General features: G+C 46.4%; 1 protein-coding gene across 7 annotated transcripts in view; it reads right to left on the bottom strand.

Moving 5' to 3' along the window:
* Positions 1 to 21807, bottom strand: part of DZIP1 (DAZ interacting zinc finger protein 1) — a 50101-nt gene extending 28294 nt beyond the window's left edge. For 2 of the 7 annotated variants that reach the window (XM_070471504.1, XM_070471508.1), the window contains exons 1-10: positions 21530 to 21807; positions 20746 to 20843; positions 20176 to 20389; positions 19168 to 19408; positions 18479 to 19042; positions 14997 to 15081; positions 12028 to 12152; positions 11380 to 11541; positions 8927 to 9064; positions 5664 to 5726 (exon numbers count right to left, since the gene is read on the bottom strand). In XM_070471504.1, coding sequence (XP_070327605.1) covers positions 5664 to 5726; positions 8927 to 9064; positions 11380 to 11541; positions 12028 to 12152; positions 14997 to 15081; positions 18479 to 19042; positions 19168 to 19203 — 1173 coding nt within the window. In that variant the 5' untranslated portion in view covers positions 19204 to 19408; positions 20176 to 20389; positions 20746 to 20843; positions 21530 to 21807. The remainder of the gene's footprint in view (positions 1 to 5663; positions 5727 to 8926; positions 9065 to 11379; positions 11542 to 12027; positions 12153 to 14996; positions 15082 to 18478; positions 19043 to 19167; positions 19409 to 20175; positions 20390 to 20745; positions 20844 to 21529) is intronic. The other 5 variants (XM_070471502.1, XM_070471505.1, XM_070471506.1 and 2 more) reach the window with 3 other exon arrangements.
* Positions 21808 to 22795: the final 988 nt, after the last annotated feature.

The raw sequence follows: 22795 nt of genomic DNA, 5'->3' as shown, positions 1-22795 counted from the left end.
GTTTTCAAACAAACACTCAACACGTTTTAGAGGTTGCATTAAGCACATCTTGTTGAATCTACACCACAGCATCATGGATACATGTTTTGACTCCTCTGTTCAGACAGGGAAACTCAGGTCTAGAGAGGTAAGTAACTGACCCACATGCAGACAGCTGGAGGAGGGAAGAGCCCAGACCTCAGCTTTCCTGTCTTCCAAGTCCACACTCTCAAACTTAGTGTCTGTGTCATGAGATGTGTTAAGAAATCGTGCACCTGTGTTCAGCTCCTCTGCCTTGTTTGACTCTTTGTGACTCTATGGACTGTAACCCGCCAGGCTCCTCTGTCCTTGGGATTTCCCAGGAAAGAATACTGGATCGGGTTGCCATTTCCTCCTCCAAAGGATCTTCCTGACCCAGGGATGGAACCCGTGTCTCCTGCATCTCCTGCATTGGCAGACAGATTCTTTACTGATGCACCACCTGGGAAGCCCTATCCACAAGAGTGAACAAGAGTGAACCCTAAAATAAATGGTGGGCTTTGGGGGATAATGACATATCAATATAGATTCATCAGTTGTAACAAATGTATCTCTCTGGTACAGGGTGTTGATAATGCAGGAGGCTGTACATGGCAGGGGTGTGGGGGGCGGGGTGTTTGGGAACTCGGTGCATTTCTTCTTCAATGTTTCTGTGAACCTAAAACTACTCTAAAAATAATCTAGTTTACATTTAACAGACACATAACAAAAACAACAACAAAAAGTTAAAGCTCTCCATCAATACATAGCAGGGTCTTCCCTCTGAAGGGCTGTGTGCTCATATGAGGCCGGACAAACAATAGGTTGAACCAAGTTACAAAGGTTTCCTGAATAAAGACTAAAAAAGAAACCTTACATATCCCAATGGATGCTAACAATCTCAATGACAGAACACTGTCAAGAACCTTCCCCACATTTTCAGAGACCACTGTAAGAGTGCCTCCCCCCCACCAAATAGTCTGGGAAATCCTGAGTAGGAAAGTAGAAGGAGAAGCCAATAAAAATGTCCAGGGGTCTGGAGAGAGGTTTAGGATCAACAATATGGGGACTCATTGCAGGACCCAAAAAGAAGGAGGACATAAGAAAAATGATGGGATGGCATCCTTTTAATATTGGAATTAAGACCTGACCAAGAAGGTACAGAAAAGAGTCTGCTGAAAGAGGAATGTGCTAGCCTGACATAGGGAATAGCCAGAAGTTATTTCAAAAAGCTGGTGGCCCTGGAGCTCATTTCCTTTCTTTTTTTAATTCATTGATTCATTAATTTTGGGTTGCAGTGGGTCTTCATTGCTGCACAAGGGCTTTCTCTACTTGGGGCGAGCAGGGGCTACGCTTCATTGCAGTGCCCAGGTTTCTTATTTCAGTATTTTCTCCAGTTGTGGACCACGGGCTTTAGGCACGGGGGCTTCAGTAGTTGTGGCTCTCAGGCCCTAGAGTGCATGTGCACGGACTTAGTTGCCCTGTGGCACGTGAAGTCGTCCTGGACCAGGGATCGAACCTGTGTCCCCTGCATTGGCAGGCATATTCTTATCCACTGTACCACCAGGGAAGTCCTAGAGTTCACTTCTTGTGACTTTCTACCATTGCGAGTTTTACATTTTTTTCTCTACCAGCCACATCACCCCATCCTGCTGTCCTTTCACTGTGTGACCATTCCACAACCTCCCAAACTCTAAGAGTCTTCTGTTCAGTGGAAAAGGGCATGCCACCGCTTACCTGTGGTTCCCTTTGAACTCCTACCACTGTTATTTAAAAACAAAACCAAAAAAAAAAAAAAAAAAAGACTGCCAAGAATTTAGGTAAAGCAATAAAAAGTTGGCAAATGCAACTTCCTGTAAGCAGAGAAATACAATATGTGCATTGTAGGAACAGTAGGCACCAATCATGTGGAATAATTGATAGTCAGGTCTCGGGCAGAGATTACTAAACCTGAGGGAATTTGCCCCTCTGCTGGGGTTTAAGAGGAATGAAGGGAAAAGCAAGGAGCTTCGGAACAAGCAAAGCCAACAGACAAGGAAGCAGCGTAGCCTGGTGGCCGCACCAAAACCCCAGGCTCCCAGCACATGGGGCGAGGCGCCTCCCTCAGAACCAGGCCACCCCTGCCTCTCTGTCACCAGCTGCAGTGGCCAAGTGGAAACCTCTACAGCTTACACAGCAGTCTAGCCAGAAAGCCACTGAAATTCCCACAGCTGCCTGAAATGCAAGGGAATTAAAGGAGCAAGAACTAAAATCCCCTCCTATTAAAAAAGAAACCTGAATTCTGTCCCTAAACCGCCGTGCACTAAAGATGCTTTGAAGAATAAAAGTAGGACTTCAAATCGTAAGAGCCGTGATTCAAAGCATGGATCCAAAACACAATGATCTGGGGGTCTGCTGCTGTTGTTATTGGTGTTTTTTTTTTTTTTGGCAAAGTCTGCATGTCCCAGACTTACCTGCCAAATCAGACACTCAGGGAGTGGAGCTGGGCAGGTGCATTTGAGAAGAGTCTTGGGTCATCCTGAAGGGCAATCAGTCCCTGATTAGGAACTGCTGCCTTAGAGCATCTCAAAGGAAGGATTCAGGGTTCTTACAGAAAAACAACTGCTCCAAGTTGCCACTAGTTGTTCCCCTCCCCTGCTGGCTAAGTGCCTCAGAATGACAGGCAAGCAAGGCAGTGGGGCAGACAAGCAGGGACCTGAGGTTAAGAAGACCTGGGTTCAAATATGCTCACACTAACAGACAGCGCTTTCCACCCTGCTCTTCTGCCTCTACAATCAGCATCTCTCTCTCTCCATACACACACAAAAAAGATGGCTGAGTGATCCCCTTGTTGGCCACCTATCAACCTTCTGCATTCATTTAGCAAATATTTAGTAAGCACCGAAAAACTGATGCTTCAAACTGTGGTGCTAGAGAAGACTCTTCAGAGTTCCTTGGACTGCCAGATCAAACCAGTCAATCCTAAAGGAAATCAACCCTGAGTATTCATTGGAAGGACTGATGCTGAAGCTGAAGCTCCAATACTTTGGCCACCTGATGCAAAGAGCCGACTCATTGGAAAAGACCCTGATGCTGGGAAAGATTGAGGGCAGGAGGAGAAGGGGACAACAAAGGGTGAGATGGTTGGATGGCATCACTGACTCGATGGACATGAGTGTGAGCAAACTCAGGGAGATGGTGATGGACAAGGAAGCCTGGCGTGCTGCAGTCCATGGGGCCTCAAAGAGTCGAACACTACTGGGCAACTAAACAAGAGCAACCACGTTTTAGGCACATTATTAGATTCTGGGAATACAGTGGAGGAGTAAACAGATAAAGTCCTTCCCTCAAAAGGCTAGTGATCTGGCTGGAGAGACAGACAATAAACAAGTAAACAAATAAACTACTTAAAATAGTGATCAGAGGTCCACTTGTGAAGTGATGAGAATAATGAAGGGAAAGGATCGCTTCCCTGGATGGACTGGTCTGAGGTGACTTCAGGTGTCTAAAGGAGGAGAATGAAGGCAGAAGCGATGCTCTGCTATTGGCCTTGAAGAACTCACAGTCAGGTTGTGAACTGCAGAACTAAGTCTCACTCCACCCTCACTCCGGAACTGCACACTGCCGAACATCTGAACAGGCTTCAGAGAGGCCCCAGAGCCCCAGAGGAGACAGCTCGGCTGACACGTCCAGGGCAGCTGGTGAAACCCTGAGCAGAAGCCCCAGCTCAGCCGTGCCTAGACTCCTATCCCGTGGAAACTGTGACATACTAAATCTGCGGTCATTTGCAACACAGCAGAGAAAACCAGGGCTTCCCTCCTGGTGGCTCAGACCGTAAAGAATGTGCCTGCAATGCGGGAGACCCAAGAATGATCCCTGGGTCCGGAAGATCTCCTGGAGAAGGGGGGAATGGCAACCCACTCCAGTACTCTTGCCTGGAGAATTCCATGGACAGAGGAGCCTGGTGGGCTACAGTCCATGGGATCACAAAGAGGTGGACATGACTGAGCGACTCACACTTTCACTTTCAGAGAAAACTAAATCAGAGGAGAAGGAGCCCACTGCATAAGGAGCAAGGGGAAGGACCTTCCAGAAGCAACAAACCACATGTACAAGGAGAAAAAGGCTGCATGCTGTGTGTTCTATAAATTACTAGAAGGCCATCATAGCTAAAATAGTAGGTTGAGAGAGAGGATCAGGATAAGCTGAGCAGCAAGGTTGTTCTGTCTGCTCTGCAGAGAGTAGATTATAAGAGAGGGAGGCTGGAACTGGGAGACCGGATAGGGGGCCCTTTTAGAAATGCTGGGAGCTCAGTGGAGAAGCAATGGAAGCCATAGAAATGTCCAGAAGAACACGGAACTGGGAGTTGAAGAGGAGATGGGAATCAATGTCTGCCATCTGAGTGGACAAGGATGCCATCAACCAAAAAAAAAAAGATGTCTGGGAACAAACCCAAGGACCTCATATTAGACACATCACATTTAAGAAGCTGTGCAGATGCCGAGTACCAAGACGGTTATCTCGTCTAGAGCTCAGAAGGGTGACTTAGGTTGGAGAAATGAATTGGGCGTTATATCTACTCATAGCCCAGCCACTACTCCCCTTTAACAAACTCTGTCTGTCCAATTGCTGGAGCAACAGAACCATGAGAAATAAGTTTCTGTTGTTTATAAGCCACCCAGTCTATGCTGTTCGCCTAAAAGGGGATACAAAGGGCTACAAAACACATACAATTTGAAGTGAAAAAATAAACAGATGTTTTTCCTATCTTAAAATCACAAATAAATCTATATTTTTGCACTATTATTAAAGCATTTTAGCACTTAAATTTCTGATGTACCTAGGTGTTACAATTACTTTTTGTTTTCATTAAAATGACTTAAAAAGTGACTTTAATATGAATGATCCTCGTTTTTATAGGCAGACCTAGAGATACTGTGGATTAAGTTCCAGATCATAGCAACAGAGCCAAATTGCAATAAAATAAGTCGCATGAATTTTTTAGTATCTTACTGCATCTAAAAGTTATGTTACACTACATTGTGGCCTATTAAGTGTGCAATAACATTATGTCTTAAAAAACAATGTACATATGTTAATTAAAAATACTTCATTGCTAAAAAATGTATCATCTGACAATGCAGGGTTGCCACAGACCTTCAATTTATAAAAAACACAATTATCTGCAAAGTGCCATAAAACAAGGTTGGCCTGTATTCAAAGCTTAGATTGCCACTCTGTAATATAGAAAAATTAGAAATATGCATTCAGCAATGAAGAAGAGATTAAATAACTGATGATACATCCATAAGATCATCATGGAGTCATTAAAAAAATTACAATTTTGAAGAATATTTTAAAACATAGGAAAATGTTTATGATATATTAAATTAAAATATATAAAGTTATAGATATAAAGCATAATTTTAAAACTGTGAGACAAATTATATGTATGGGTTTCTATACCTATAGAAGCACATTTACAGCATCAAAAAGACTGAAGAAATTATAACGGTGCAGTAGCACTGGTTATCTTTGGTGTTGGAATTATAAATAATTTAAAATTTTGGTATACATTTCTCTACAAATTGTTTTCAGTGGACAAATATTATCTTTATTATAAAGAAGAGCAAATACTCTTTTCGGAAAAACCCACGTTTTATAGGCCATTCATTTCTTAATCTTACCCGGCTCTTTTCTTTCTTGTGTTCTTGATGAAGCGCCTGAACACGAGCTGTCCACTTGCTTTCCTGCAAAACAGTAAAACAGGAGGAATTCAGGTACAACTATAATAATGACGGGCTTCCCAGGTGTCACTAGTGGTAAAGAACCTGCCTACCAATGGAGGAGAAATAAGAGACGTGGGTTTGATCCTGGGGTGGGGAAGATCCCCTGGAGGAGGGCATGACAACCCACTCCAGTATTCCTGCCTGGAAAATTCCATGGACAGAGGAGCCTGGAGGGCTACGTCCATAGGCTCACAAAGAGTCAGACATGACTGAAGCCACTTAGCATGCACTCATAATAATGACATCTACTCAGAATGAGAGCTTCTTTTTCAGTGAGTATCTAGGAAACCCAACTATTTGGGTAAAATTTTAGCAGCCATTTTTAAAGACAAATACAGTCAGAAATGTTTAATCACATTTGCACTTGGCTATCATCTTTCATGCTAAGGCAGGGGTCAGCAAATATTTTCTATTAAGGGGCTAATAGAAAATATGTTAGACTCTGGGGGCCAGATGACTCAGTAACTACTACTAGAAATGGGAGAACAGCCATAAGTAATACATGAATGAACAGCCACAGATGATACGTAGTAGCAAGGCTGCATTTTAGTGCTTAGGTGTTCAGTCCAGTCCAACTCTTTGTCCGACTCTTTGCAACTCCATGGACTGTCGTCAGCCAGGTTCCTCTGTCCATGGGGATTCTCCAGGCAAGAATACTGGAGTGGGTTGCCATGCCCTCCTCCAGGGGATCTTCCCTATCCAGGTATAGAACCCAGGTCTCCCACATTGCAGGCAGATTCTTTATCATCTGAGCCACCAGGGAAGCTCTGTGTTTCAATAAAACTTCATTTAAAAAACAGGTGTTAGCCTGCCAACCTAAGAAGTCAAAAGGAAATGTCACGGTTTCTGAGTCTAGGGGTTATGAACTGACAGAGCTCACAGGAAGGCCTCAGACAAAAGAAATTCAGGGGACACCTGAGAGTTTCATAACTGAGTCCCTCTGTTAGTGAGACAGCAGCCTGCTGGGAGCAACCACCAGGATCCAATTCCTGATTCCCTACCATGTACCTGCACCTCACTGGGCAGCTGCAGCAGGCTGTGTGCATGCATGCTAAGTCACAAGAGTCGTGTCCAACTCTGCGACCCCCTGGACTGTAGCCCTCCAGGCTCCTCTGTCCATGGGATTCTCCAGGCAAGAATACTGGCATGGGTAGCCATGCCCTCCTGCAGGGGATCTTCCCAACCCAGGGACTGAACCAGCGTCTCTTATGTCTCCTGCATTGGCAGGTGGGTTCACCACCAGAGCCACCAGGCTGGTGGAGAGCTAAGAGGCAGGCCCTGCCCTGCCCAGGGTTGGGCGGGGGTGGGAGGGAGGGAAACATAACAATGAAAGGTTCCCACATGATGTGCACGTGATCAGGTCCAGCTTGGAGGACTGTGGCATGCATTAACCCAGAGGCCCAGGAGAATTTTCCAGAAGAGATGCCATTCCAGCTGAGTAAGTGATGAGGCCTGAAAAACTAGGAGGTACATGACAAAGAAAGCTGGAACCAGGAGCTTTTAGGTGCTATTGGTGTCATGAGGTAAAGCCAAGAATAGTGGGAGATAGCAGGACCGGATGCCCAGGGACTCTGAATGCTGGTTAATGGTTCTAGAGTTTGTTCTGTGAAAAATGGGGAGTCACCAAAGGATTTTAGGCAGGGTGGTGATGTGGTCAGCCTGGCTGCAATGCAGAAGGTAGATTTGGGGGAGAGAGGCAAGACAAGAAGCTGTGGCTGTAGTCCATATTCACAAACACATTTACGTTTTTTCTTAATTTTTTATTTTGTCTTGGGGTATAGCTGATTGGGCTTCCCAGCTGGCACTAGTGGTAAAGAACCTGCCTACCAATGCAGGAGACAAAATGGATGCGGGTTTGAGCCTTTGGTCGGGAAGATCCCCTGGAGGAGGGCATGGCAATCCACTCCAGTATTCTTGCCTGGAGAATCCCCATGGACAGAGGAACCTGGCGGGCTACAGTCCAAGGGGTCACAGAGAGTCAGACACGACTAAAATGACTTAGCACACACACACACAGAACCGTTTAACAATGTGATAGTTTCAGGGGAACAGCTGAAGGGACTCAACCATTCACACACATGTATCCATTTTCCCCCACACCCCCTCCCATCCCGGCTGCCACATAACGTTGAGCAGTTCCATGTGTTATACAATAGGTCCTTGAAAAACACATTTTTAAAAATGACGTAATACTGCTTTTTGAAAAAAATCATGAATTCATAAGCTTTAATCTCTATGTTTTCTGGCTAAAAAAAAAATTCTCCTAAATCAGTGTGACCAAAAGAGGCAGGATGAAGCCCGTACTGATTACTGAGGTTCACTTCCAGATGACTGTAATTTACCTGGTACATGTAAAAGATCATCAGTTTACCAGTGCAACTGTATAAGCTCTGAAAAAATAGTCTGTGCTTCAAAATGCCTTTCTATGCCTTTTGAAAGTGGACCTACATCTGAAACACGAAAAATAACTACTAAGGTAATATGAACTAATTCAAACAGATATCATTCGAGGAAAAATTAAACAACTTTGCCAAATGTTCTGTATCCACATCTATTAGTCAATCAGTAAGTATCTAATTAGTCAATCAGTAAGTATCTAATAAAGAAAGCTGAGTGCCAAAGAACTGTGCTTTTGAACTATGGTGTTGGAAAAGACTCTTGAAGAGTCCCTTGGACTGCAGGGAGATCCAACTAGTCCACCCTAAAGCAAATCAGCCCTGAATAATCATTGGAAGGACTGACGCTGAAGCTGAAACTCCCAATACTTTGGCCACCTGATGTGAAGAATTGACTTGTTTGAAAAGACCCTGATGCTGGGAAAGATTGAAGGCAGGAGGAGAAGGAGACAACAGAGGATGAGATGGTTGGATGGCAACACTGACTCAATGGACATGAGTCTGAGTAAGCTCTGGGAGTTGGTGACGGACAGGGAAGCCTGGCATCCTGCAGTCCATGGAGTTGCAGAGAATCAGACATGACTGAGTGACTGAACTGAACTGAAGTATCTAATGAACATCTATTATGAATTACACATGCAATAGGAGACTAGAAAAAAAGAATTAGTTACTGTCACCATCACTGAAAGAGACACTTTTTCTTAGATGATGCCCCCTATAAATTACTTCACCAAGAAAAATCAGTAGTCACCCACTTCTACATACCTGATTGTCAAGTAGCTGCATCACATTTTGGAAATCCTGGGGAGGCTGTGGACGTTCTTCTTTAAACTCATGTGCATCTTTTAGCGTGCCTATGTTAGACTTGATCTGCATATTGGACTTCTGGATTTCTGACAATTGCTATAAAATAAAAGTGGTAATCACTGGTAAAAATGTTCATATTTCTATAAGGCTGAAACAGAGGGCCTCCCTGGTGGCTCAGTGGGAAAGAATCCGCCTGCCAATGCAGGAGACGTGGGTTCGATCCCTGATCCGTGAAGATCCCACATGCCGTGGAGCAACTAAGCCCATGTGCCACAACCACTAAGCCCACAGGCCACAGCTACCGAAGCTGGTGTGTCTTAGAGTCCATGCTCTGCAACAAGAGAAACCACTGCAATGAGAAGCTTGAGCTTCACAACTAGAGCGGAGCCACAGCTCTCCCCAGCTAGAGAAAAGCCTGCAGAGCAATGAAGACCCAGCATAGCCAAAAAAAAATTTTTTTTTAATTTTTAATTAAGAAATAAAGACTGAAACAGAGGACAAAATTGGGGAGCCTGTAGCCACATATTAAATCTGACTATCCTACAAGACACTCATTGCGCTTCTCTTCACAGTGGTTTTCCTGTTTTACTCCTTCCAACAAAAGAACATGCACAGGGTGAAAAAGGGAAAGGAAAACCTAATTTCCTAATCTTAGGCGATGGGCGATGGGGAGCTAACGGTTGCCAGAAACAGAGGAATCGGGTGCAGTTGATTGACCGGGTGATTTAGTGAGGAGGCCAGAAGGGGGCGACAGAGGATGAGATGGTTGGAGGGCATCACTGACTCCAAGTTTGAGCAAACTCCAGGAGATGGTGTAGGACACGGAAGGCTGGCATGCTGCAGTCCATGGTGTCACAGTCGGACACGACTGAGCAACTGAACAACAACTGTCCAAGAGCTCTGATGCTCAGACCCAAGGGCGGTGATGTGGGGACGCCTGAACCAACAGGGAGTTGCCTGAAGGAAGCCCTACAGAAAAGACACAATGAGCCACCCCACATTAACTTCCCCTCAACTTTTTATGTGCAAATTACAACTTATGGAAAAGTTGAAAGGACAGTATAATGAACACCCATTTCACTGTCACCAATTGCTACCTAACCCTGGGCCACATTTGCTTTATAAAGATATGACAGCAGCTGGCAAACTTTTTCTGTAAAGAGCCAAATAGTATTTGACTTTGGAGACATGTAAGGTCTTGGTCACAGCGACTCAACCCCATGGCGGCAGCACAAAAGCTCCATAAAGAAAGTGCAGAGGAAACAACACAGTTGTATTCCAAAATACTCTCTTGCAGACACACCAGAAGGTCAATTTATGCCATTTTCATGTCATGAAATATCTTTTCTTCTGACTTTGTTCAACCACTTTCAAGTGTGAAAACCTTTCTTAGATCAAGGACCATACCAAATCAGGTGGTTTGCTAGATTTGGGTCCCAAGTCATAGTTTGCCCATCCCTATGAGAGGGTTCTTGAGAGTCCCTTGGACTGCAAGGAGATCCAACCAGTCCCTCCTAAAGGAGATCAGTCCTGGGTGTTCATTGGGAAGACTGACGCTGAGGCTGAAACTCCAATACTTTGGCCACCTCATGCGAAGAGCTGACTCATTGGAAAAGACCCTGATGCTGGGAGGGAATGGGGGCAGGAGGAGAAGGGGACGACAGAAGATGAGATGGCTGGATGGCATCACTAACTCCATGGACATGAGTTTGAGTAAACTCCAGGAGTTGGTGATGGACAGGGAGGCCTGGTGTGCTGTGATTCATGGGGTCGCAAAGAGTCGGACACGACTGAGCGACTGAACTGAACTGATGAGAGGGTTCGGGGCGTTTTAGAGAAGGATCTTTGCAGTTTTCCCAAACTACCCCTCTATTTCAGTTTATAAAACATGTTGCCCCTAGAGGGAGCTCAAGAATCTTCCCTGGTCTCCTTTGCTTCCCTGTGACCAAGGCCGCTCCCACAGGAAAGCGGGAGGGGCTACATTTAATCACATCCCGCTCACCCACCTCACTCACCCTGTCTTTCTGGGTCAGCTTCTTTCTGCCACGCTGGGGATCTGTGTCAGTCTTTGTAGAAAGTTCCTTTGGAACTTTGGAAAGCTCCAAAACTTGGGGAAGGGGTTATGGTTTCAGGCTATCCAAACCTAAAGAGTTAAGCAAGAGGGCCCTTCTCTGATCTGACCCAAGTGTGCCAAGTGTTCTGCACTGGGGTTTGGGGCCAGAGCTCCCGCTCTTAAGGACTTGCTCTGTCTTCCATATGCCCGAGCTCCCTAGACTCTCAGGGAGGATGGGAGTCTGGGCCAGGGCACAATAAAGGAACTGTGGGTCTGAGGGCCATATTGCCACTGTTACACCACCTCTAAAAGCCACAACTCTGTCAATGCTATGAGGACTCCTAGGTTTAATACTCACATATTCTAATGCTGAGTTCTTAGAAGTCAGTTCTTTAAACTCCTTCATAAACATTTCCTTGACTTTTTCCATTTCATCAACTAGTTTCTCCTTTTCTTCTTCTTTCCATCTATCGAATAACTTCAGAAATTCTTCCTCTTTTGTTTTCTGCATTTCATATTCCTGAAATTGATTCAATACATGGGTTTAAAAGCTCTGACATGAAGCAAGCCTGCAGAATTTTAAATAAATGGGCACAGCTTCTCCTCACATGGGTCAGTGAGACTTGCAAATTTCAGTCAGGCCTTTCTTTGGTTTGTTTTGTTGCAAAACACACTGCGTATAAAGGCAGGTCTGTACACAATGATTTTCCCAAGCCAAAGGCAGCACACAGCATCCTTTTGTCCTTACATCTCTTAAAGTATAAACATAGAGGTCCAAAGTCTCAAAGATTCCTAGAGACTATACAATCTGCCAAGAGTGGATCATGAAGAAACAGAAAATCTGAACAGACCAATAAGGAGTAAAGAGATTGAACCAGAAATCAAAAGAAACTACCAACAAAGGCTCAGGACCTGATGGTTTCACTGGTGAACTCTACCGAGCATTTAAAAGGAATGAACCCCAGTCCTTCCCCACACACCAGTGCTTCAGAATTCAGCATCGTACCTTAGAGAACCTGACTGCATGGGCGAGCTGTGCGGCCTCGAGCTGAGACTTGGTGAGCTGCAGCTGCTCCTTCAACATGTCGATCTCACTCTGGAGCTTGTCCGTCTGCGCCCTTGTCTTATACTCTGCGGCAACAGAAATATTGTTAAAATACCATCTCTTCGAAACCCATCGGAAAACTTACGGGGTACAGTGCTACTAATAAGATAAAGACAAAGGAAACTGCTTTTTCTTGGGACATTACTCTTTTTCATGCTGCACAAGCCAACTTTCCTCTTTACTATGCATTTTCAGCCCTTTGCATCATTGGGCACTGAATTATTTTTAAGCAGATTCTTTCAGCCACTGGGTTGAGGTTGGATTAACCCTGCAGAGGCAGAGTGAGAGCCCATTCAGGGAGCAAAGGAATAATCCTAGGCTCTTCTTTCAAGACGCCTGTCTCAATCAGAGAAAGGAAATCAACAGCTTTGACCGCAGGTACCGCAATACTGAAATCTCTACGGTCGCTATCTTTCTGGCTCCCACGGAACTCTCCTGAACACCTCATCAGTGCTCAGACAAGCAGAGGCTGGCACTCAAAATGCAACCTTGGGCCACAACCCATCCACGGGGCAAAAATGAACTACTGAGAAGTTGTAAAAGGAAGCAACAAGTGAAGGGAAGAACACTTATGTTCATGTACTTACATGCAGATGTACACATGACTGAATGGATATACATGTGTCTGTGAGTGTAGACATGAAAGGTATGGAAACCAAAGTAGAAAGTCAGAATCTCAAAGATGACCTGAAGAAATAATACTCATTTCAGAGTCTGAAATACTCTCTGAAACGAGTATGAGATAGAATAAGATACTGAAACAGAAGAGAAAGAAGGTCAGTTTCACACTGAAGAATGATAGGTTAATTTTAAAAAATATTTAATCTTCCCAATTTCTCCAATATACTGTTAAACTGTATCCGCGGTTCATGGCTTATAAGTGGAATTTTATGCTATTCATATTGTTTATACAAGGCTCAGCTGTTTCCTAAATAAATCTATCAGAAATAGGTAGAAATGGAAACAGGCTGACCCAAAAGGGAGGGAAAAGCAGATATAGGTAGTGAGTAACAAGCTAGAAGTATAAATGTCCAGGTACCAAAAACATTTAGATCGTAATGAGCATTTCCATGGGTTACTGTGGCAACCTGTAGAATTGCTCTGTTCTGCTCATGGAGAAACAGGCCTTGCATTCTTTGCTTCTGATAACATTTAGATTAGTCGCAAACCTGGTTCCTTGCAAGCCACAGAACCCCTCCTCCCTGGTTAATTCACACTGGCACCCAAACACATCTTAGTATCTCCCACTGCAAATGAGACAATAATCTTCCCTTGGTCCCACTTTCCCTCCAGATACTGCCTCCTGTCCCTGCTTTCTCTCCCAGCAAACGTTACTGAAATAAATGGCTGTAATCGACATGACCACTTCCTTGCCGGATCCTCAGCTCAGCTCACTCCAGTCCAGCTTTTGTCCCCAGCAGTTCGCTGCCGCTATGTCAAGGCCACCAACGGCCATTGGGAAAACAATGTTCACTTCTCAGTCTTCATCTTACTCTGTGCCTCAAGATCATTGGGGGTCACTGTCTCCTTCCTGAAACCCTCATGCCCCTTGGTTTCCATGACAACACACTCTCCACTTCCCTCCTGCCTCCATCACTGCTATTTCTCACTGTCAGGTGCTCTTCCTGGGCTCCTAGTGTGGGGCTGGCCCTGAGTTGTCTTCTCTTTTTAAGTGACCTCATCCAGCCCAGTTCTGCTAACGACTGCCAGGTTTTTATCTCCAGCCTGGGCCTCTACCTTGACCTCCAGCCTCCCCATGTGCATGGCGACTGTATGTGTGACTTGAGTGTACCCACGACCCTCAGAAGCCCAGGATCATCTTTACTTCATCTCCTGTTTCCACGTGAAGTCACATCTCTGTGGGCTCTGTGTCCAGAATAAATCCTCTCCATCTCCACTTTTCCCACCTCCCGTCCTGGTCCGGCTGCCACCTTCTCTCCCTTGGACTACCTGTTGCAGCCTCCTGATGCTTCAATCTGCTTCCACCTCCATCCCTACCGTCTGTCCCCCGCCCACTACTAGATGGGTCATGTAAAGGTACAAACTGGAGGGGATTCCATGGCCATCCCATGGTTAGGATTGATGCTTTCACTGGCAGTGCTTTGGATCCCTGGTCAGGGAACTAAGATCCCATAAACTGAGTGGCTCAGCCAAAAGAATATAAAAATACCAGTCCAAATTACATCATGTCCCCACTCCTCCAACTTAAGATCCTCCAGTGGCTTCTCATTATGCTGATTAAATCGCCCATAACCCTACCCAGGGCATTTGAGGCCCTATGTGACCTGGCCCTTTCCTAGCCCACCTCTGCTCACTCTGCTCCACCAAACTTTTATCTGTTCCCCAAAAACACCAGCCTGCCCCACCCCCCCCCCAAACACAGCTGACAGTGAGAATTCCCTTTGCCTGAGATCTTCATTTCCTAGATTTCCTGCATGCCGTGACCCCGTCATCATTCTGGTTTCTGATCAAATACCACCTCCTTAATGAGGCCTTGGCTGACCACCAGGAGTCACTCTCAGTTCCATTCTCTTACTTTATTTTCTTCACTGCACTTGCCACCATTTGAAAACATCACTCAGTTGTTTAGATGTGACTCCTCCATCCCCTCTATTAAGATGTAAGAGAGCCAGACAGGGCCTGTTTTGCTTATGGCTGCATCCTTGAGCCCTAATGCAGTACATGGCACATAACAGGGGATCAATATTCACTTAATGAGTATTCAAACAAGGACTATGATGCTTTCTTTTAAAAGGATTGAGAGATGCTTTGGACCATGTCTCGCTGAAAAAAGAAAAAGCTACCAGAAATAGTACCTTTATTATAGGGCTAAAGAAAATAGCTCTTGGAAGGCAGAGCTCACTACTTACCAAGATGCGAATCTTCAGGGTGGCGGCGCTGAATATGACTTTGTAGGAAAGCTTGGTTCATAAAGGCCTTGTCACAAAAATGGCACTGAAAAGGAGAGAGCAATGACTCCAAGTGTCTCTAAGAAGTGCCCTTCCACCTAATTTGAATTAAAACTTGGGTGCCTGAAGCACTCCCTCTTGGGGGCTTTTCCCCAAGAGATACCAGCCTGGCAAGTGATGCTGAAAGCATAACTAAAAAGACATTTACAACCAGGGTGTTCATCCCAAACTGGACACATGTCAGTAAAAACCATCTCAGTTAACGGAGCCCATCATGGTGGTTTCTGGAGCCCCTGATGCTGCTCCCCTTACACAGGTGGTTCCCAACCCACCAGCACCAACTTGTCCATGACACTCCAGCCATGCCAGCCTTCTTCCTGTCCCTCACACGGGCCAGCTTCAGACACTCTGCATCGGCCAGTCCCCTGCCTGAATTTCCCCCAGACTTTCCCATGAAAGTCTGGCTCCTTCCCAACATCCGAGATGTCGTTTACAGAGCATCTTCCGTGCTGGGGCCGTGCTGCACGTCCTTAAGACATCTTCCCGGATGAGCCCCCTGCCAGGCCCTGTCTTGTTTTCATCACGGTTCATCTCACCACTTAGTATTGTCAGGTTTAGTTACTTCCTTTGCTTCTTATCTCCTGTCCAGTTCCTCTAGGATCTAGAATGTCAGCTTCCTGAGAGTTTCAACTCTCTTCTCTTTCTTCACAGCTTTATCCCCAGAGCCCAGCATTAACAGATCATTGATCAGAAGCTTAGGAATATTTGGCCTCCTAAAATGAACTTACAAAAAAAATCAGTCCTACCAATATCTCTATTCTCTACCTTTTAACATAATTTTTAAGCAAAAAAAAAAAAATCAACTTGTTCATCTATATCCTTCCCCTGGATTATTCTTAGTAAATCCTGGATATTATGTATTTCATCTGTCCATATTTCAGAATCTATCTCCAAAAAGATTTTCTTTTAACACTATCATAATATTATCATCCCACCTTCTAAAATGTGTAAATTCCTTAATTATTGACAAATATCCAACCATTTATTTTTTTCCCAATATTTCACACACCTTAGAAAATATTTTTGTATTTTTTTTAAATACTTTTTTATTTTTATTATTTATTTGACTGTACCAGGCCTTAGTTGCGGCATGTGGAATCTAATTCCCTGACAAGGGACGGAACCTGGGCCCCCTGCACTGAGAGCACAGGGTCTTAGCCACTGGACCACCAGGGACATCCTTTGCACTTTGTTTTGAATCAGGGCCCAAATAAAGTTATACCTTGCATTAGTTGTTTTGTCCCTTAATTCTCTGCTAGTCTATAGGCTGAACCTCCAGCTCTCTTTTCCTTATAACTTTCTTGATAAAGAAATTGAACATTTGTTCTGCTGAGTTTCTCTCAGTCTTGATTTTGCTGCTTCAGTCCTACTGTGCTATTTACATGCTTTCCTATTCAGGTTCTGCCTTACGCTTATTCATCATACTTATATCACAAAGACATAGATCACAGGTAACCACAGTTCACTATGAAGAAGCCCCTGCAGATATCAACATCCATTTGTCAGATGCTGTTTACTGAGCCTTCCTCATGCTATTGGAGAAGGAAACGGCAACCCACTCCAGTATTCTTGCCCGGAGAATCCTAAGGACAGAGAAAACTGGAGGGCTAGAGTCCACGGGGTCGCAAGAGTCAGACGCGACCTAGCGACTAAACCACCTAAATCAACCACCTCAGGCTATGCATGCATTATCTCGTGGGATTCTACTACTAAGGTTCTTGTCTTCCAGATGAAGAAACTAAGGGTTAGAAGCTAAATGACTTGTGCAGAGGAATAGCTGGGATTCAAACCCAAGTCGAATAACTCTGGAGTTGTCACCCTAAATGCTCTCACAGCTCAACAACTCCACCAAGAGACAATGGCAAGTCACTTAACAGAGGGCAGAGTATGCCTGCACTACATACACTAAGTAGGCAAAGGCGGTGTGGTCTTTCCTATCTCTTCCTGACCACCCCTGGGCACACACTACCACTCAGAGGGTCTGTTGAGTGGTCAAAGAGTTGGCAGGTTCCACTCATTTGAGAGAAGTGTGCCATTAGTTTATTATCCTCATATATCATTATCAATGTAAAGTCTTCATTTACTAACAGCTATTTCTATGACAACCAAAAGAATGAAAAAATGTTTATAAATATAAAATTTTTATCTTACAGGTTTTAAGGGTTCACTGCTTAAAATCAAAGCCAGGTGTACTTTCTTTAAAGGTTTTAAACAGAACCCATTCTATCTACTTTATGATAATATATTTCTAAAGAACCATCTCAGCACTATTCATCAATTTTAGTTTTTAAATAGCATTTGTGAAACAAATAGGCAATTATCAATATCAGGTATCATTGATGGTTTCACCTAGGGGTTGTGTACCCAAGGCTAAACATTAAGACTTTCTATCAGGATTCTTTCCCAACTGTTCACCTAGTTTAAATACACTTCTCCCAAGGCTCCTATTGGGACAGTCCTAGGCACAATTAACCACACTGTTTTCTGCACCTATACCCAGTTCTCCACACTCTCTCCTAAATCCACTAAGGCCTGTTCAGTCCTATTTAGCCAAAATGACTGGAATGTAAGGGTGTGAAATCAATCTTGTCAGTCTATTGCTTACTTTGATATCTTCATCAAGCATTCTTCCTTTCTCCACCTAATTCATAAAAGATACATACGCTGACTTCGTTACACTCAAAAATGACAATATTTATCTCGGGTTCAAGAACAAACAGTTGAAGATTAAGAACAAAAAGACAAGAATTTTTAAATTTTTAAACAGTGCTGTTATACTAGCAAGTATTCTTCTTCTTAGAAAATATATATGTTGAAATATTTAGGACTCTGAAACTCACTGCCAGATGGCTCAACAGTAATAGCAGGATACATAGACAGAGGAAATAAAGCCAAGGTGGCAAATGCTAATAATTGGTGAATATAGTTGAAGGGTATAAGGAAATCTTAGCACTGTTCTTGCAATCTTCCTGTAAATTTTAAAACATTTCAAAATTTAAAAATGAAGGGGGAAAAAATACACAAGATGTAAGCATTCCATATCATCTGGGGCCCAACCTCAACAGCACTTTGCACCTGGTTTATTTTTCATTACACCTGTTAGGAGGAGGAAACAGCTTCTTGAACCACCCCGGCTTTTAGATAACTCACTAAAGCACTGCAGACAAGGCTGCTCGTTAAATTATTAACCCTGTGTTAGTCTGCACAAGGTAACGAGCCATGTCATCTGTTAGTTAAAAGTACTCTTTCGCTTAAAGACTACTTTCTCCTGATTTAAACAAATCTTAAACAAACACAAATGGCAGGGCTATAGGAAAGGACTCTCCATATCCCAGCCAGTCGGCGCTAAAGGTTTTACTGGCCAATCGCCAGGCACGTCCCACCTGGTAATAGCTGGCTTTGGCCTCGATCATCAGCTGCTGGGTGGAGATCAGCTTCTTCCTGCGTTTACATTCTTCCCTGAGCAGCTTGATCTCGCCGGCCTGCTTGGTGAGCAGCTTCTTGCTGTGCTCGCCTTCAGCCAGGCTCAGGCGCAGCCGGTCCTCCAGGCCGTGCAGCTGCGAGGTGAGAAACTCCTGAGAGTGCAGCAGGTACTCGATGGTGAGCTGCGCCAGGCGGATGAGCTTCAGGAGCACCGGGTCCACCCCCGACTGGCAGTGCGGGCACTTCTCGTCCTCCAGCTTGCAGAAGGTGATGTTCATGATGTTCTCCTGCAGCGTGAGCACGTCCACGGCGCCCGCCACCTTGTCCACGTCGATGGCGCTCAGCCGCCGCCAGTCCACGCTCTCCAGCCGCGGGCGGAACTGGAAGAAGGGCAGGGGGCCCGACGCCGCGCTGGGGGGGCCACAGGCCGTGGCGGCCCCGCCCGCCGCGGCCGCTGCGGAGGCGTCGGGTCCCTCCAGGCCGCCGGCGGCCGCGAGCGGGTAGTAGACGTGCTTCTGAAAGGGCTGCGGGAAGGAGACAGAAGCGGGGGGAGGCTGAGGGAGCTGGGGGTCCCGCCGCCCTCCATCGTTCCCCCCATCCCACCCCGCCGCCTCCGCAGACTGGCATCCCCGGGTTCCCGCCCCCTTACCATGCTCCGAAGCAAATCCGCGGCCTCCGCTGGCATCGGGGGAGGGGGCAGTCCCGTCTTTCCAGCCCGGGCCGCCTCCCGGGCCGCCGCCGCCCCACCCTTCGGGAGCGGGAGAAGGCCGGGTCCCGGCGGCGGCGGCCTAAGGTCTGGGCGTCCAGGCCGTTGCTATGGCAGCGCCCCGGGCGGCCACCTGGAGCGAAGTGCGAGGCGGCCAGCGCGCGGTCAGCGGGCGCCCAGAGTCCTGCGGGACCAGACGAGAGCTCGTCGTGGGCCCCGAGGACAGTCCGGCCCACCCCTCCAGGGGACGCACTTCCCGGTTCCCCAGAAGCCACCCTCCAAGTCCCTAAGGGTGAGGAACCACATCCTAGCGGCCAGCCTCTGACCGTCGCCTGAGATTTGGGGATCAGAAATAGCCATTCATCCTCATCTTTCACACGCAGCTCAGAAAAACGTTAAGACACAAATCTTTGCAAAAATCAGTGGGATGGAGGGGGGCTGGCTGCCAGAGAGCATGAAGATACTTTGGGGGTATAATAAAAAATGTTCTCTATCCTGATTGGGCTGTTGATTACCCAGGGATATATATACATTTGTCAAAACTCATTGAATGGTACACTGAAAATTAAGGGCCCATTTTGTATAGTACACTTACAGTTGTTTTAAGAATTAAATTTGTAGTGTAGTCAATTATAATCGATGGAGCATGTGAGTGTGTTAGTCCTTTAGTTGAGCCTGACTCTGCAATCCCACGGGCTATAGCACGCCAGGATCCTCTGTCCATAGGATTCTCCAGAGGAGAATACTGGAGTGGATTGCTATTTCCTTCTCCAAGGGATCTTCCTGACCCAGGGTCAAACCCAGGTTTCCTCCATTGCAGGCAGATTCTTTACCATCTACTTCCCAGAATGTGTAATAACTTTCCTTGTCTTTCCAAAAGGACACCTTTTCAAAACATAAAGATGTAAACAATTATATGGAGGGGAAACTTTATAGGGCCCTGGTATTTACCTTACAAACTTGTGTGGCAGCTGCATTCTGTTTTCTGGAGGGGCTAAAATATTTCTAGCAGCAACCTGTAGACCTCAGGGCTCTCATTCTCCAGGTCTTCTGGGGGCTGCCTGTGGCTACCACAGAGATGCATGAACTGAGGAAAAGCCAGCCATCCCTCAGTCCACCCGGGAGTCCCTGTTTGGACCAACCATCAGGAAAATTTCTGTCTTTCCTAACAGCCAAAGAACAGAAGAAAGGAAAACACAGTTGAGAGTAACTGGAAGCAACGTTGTAATATAAACCATTTCTAGCCCTTTCTAAACACTGAGAACTACAAATAAGTCCACATGAAAGCATCCAAAATTTTAAGCATACACTTCTTAAGACTTCACAGAAACCAAACATCCCAATAATTTTGAATGGGATTTTTTTGGGGAAAAAGAGCTATTACCGTTTCACTGCAGCCAGCATACAAATCTTACAGATCTAGCTTCAGGGTCTGATTCTTCCACGTGCAGACCCAGAACAAGTTATATCAGCCCTAGGCCTCAGTTTCCCAGTCTGCTTAAAAGGCATCAGGACACCAACCTGGCAGGTGTAGGTACTGTGGACTCCATCCACTGGGCTGCAGGATCAGCGGGAACAAGGGCCGTGGTCTCTCTTGCTCACCGTTATATCCCCAGCACCTAGTATAAATCAGGCAGAGAAAAAGTGTTAAGAATTTGCCAAAAAGGACACATGGATAAAGGATAATCCGAATGAATTAGGCGCTTGGTTAGGTAAAACGTCAGCTCCCGGCCCTTGTCCCTCGTATTACCTGTGCCTCTGGCCTGTTAGGGGAATTCACCGGGGCTCTGGGTTCAAGCCCTTGGAAATGCAGGTGGGGGGTCTCTCCGCGCGCTCCCACTGCATTCGGGGGAGGAGGCGCGCAGGGCCCGGAGGCGCTCATCTCCACTCCCAGCCACCAGCCTGGCCCCGAGGGCCGTGTGGTTGGCCACCCTCGCCCCTCGGCTGAATCTGAGTCGCAAGATGGCCGGAACAGGAAAGAAGGGGGCCCGCTTTCCCATTCTCTCTGGCCCCCAAGCCTCAGCAGGGCCGCCAGCCGGGTGCAGCGTCTCCCGCCCCGGGCGCACCGCTGGGCCGACCCGCCGAATCCACAAAGACAAAGGCCCGGGAACGCGGGCTCCAGTGGGGCCTCGGCGCCGCCCCTTGAAGGCAAGACAAACGGGGTGTGAGGATTGCGGAAGGCAGGCCCGCGGGGTCTGCAGCGCCTAGTCTCGCTTCGGCGAAAAAGACGGAGGCCACGGCTTCGCGGGCACCGAGATGCTCCGGCCTCCCCTGCACGCCTGGCGCATCCCGGACTTCGACTCACCCCTGCCGCGCGCTCCTGGGCGGGCGCCGGGCGCTGCAAGCGGACGGGGGCAAGGCTGGGGACGCAGATCCCAGGGGTGCTGCTGGCGCAGGCGGGCCCGTGGAGGCCGAGGAGCAGCCCAGCGGGAAGCGGTGGGCCGGCTCCTTCTTCCAGGGCGCAGGGTGAGGCCTGTGTGTTCCGGGCAAGTTGTGGCGAGGCGAGCCGCCGGGCGCCGCCCCGGGCCCTCCCAGATTCCCGGCCACGGGCGCCTCCGTATCCCCCACCCCCCTCCCGCCCCCTCCCCTCCGCGATCTCCCTCCAGCCACTTCTCCCGGCCTCCAGGCTCCTCTGGCAGCTGGGCGGGACCGTGCGCGTCTAGACCGCAGAGCTAAAATGCGCTCGGCCAATCCCGCTGTTGGTGCAGACACGTGGTGCCTAGGAGAGCTCTGTTGCTGGCGGGGGATGCTAGCCCCCGGAAGGTTTTTCAAAGAGAGACCAGATTCACTCCTACCCTGTTGTTAGCCTAAACCCTCAGCTAGCTAATTTCCCATAGAGGCAGGAGCTTTATGTGAATTCCTTCTAAGAACAGATACGTTTTAATCGCAGTAGTAATCTGCAGATGCAGGAGACCTTGAAGAGCCTAGCTAGTGCAGCCTTGGGAAAACCGGATTAAAGACCATGTGCCAAAGCACACAAGAATTTAAGATTTCTGTGCCTTGGCACGTGATTTCCCTTCTCTTTTGGTTATGCCCATTTTAGGGCGAAAAGCATGGATCTCTGTTGACAGATGACGGGTCAACAGCAAGGTGACTATCTTTGAAGCTAAAAGTGAACACGGTCTCTAACAATGGGACAAAATTCCATATTTTTAAATAATGAGTAATCCTTAACAACCTTGAGGTTGACCCAGGTTGAGAAATCTGAGTGCATCTTTTGCAAAATCTTAGTGACTGTTGATTGTTCTTCGGTTAGAAAGGAGTAACTACAGAATTTTTGTTGGATGTTATCTTACTGTAATGGAGAAGAAAATGGCAATCCACTCCAGTGTTCTTGCCTGGAGAATCCCAGGGACAGCAGAGCCTGGTGGGGTCACACAGAATCGGACACGACTGAAGCGACTTAGCAGCATATTACTGTAAAAGGCCTTTCCTTGTGTTTCTCCTTTATGGAATTTGCTTTATAGACTATTTAGCACGAGGCTTCAAACATAGTAATAGTTCAGTATGTATTTATGTTGAATTCCTTCCTTGTTTTAGTTTTTACTTAAAATCATAAGGCCTTGGGCTT

Source organism: Odocoileus virginianus, chromosome 8 (assembly GCF_023699985.2).
Source record: "Odocoileus virginianus isolate 20LAN1187 ecotype Illinois chromosome 8, Ovbor_1.2, whole genome shotgun sequence".
Classification (NCBI taxonomy): domain Eukaryota; kingdom Metazoa; phylum Chordata; class Mammalia; order Artiodactyla; family Cervidae; genus Odocoileus; species Odocoileus virginianus.
Note: the sequence above shows the minus strand (reverse complement) of the source record. Positions and strands in the feature narration are given on the sequence as shown.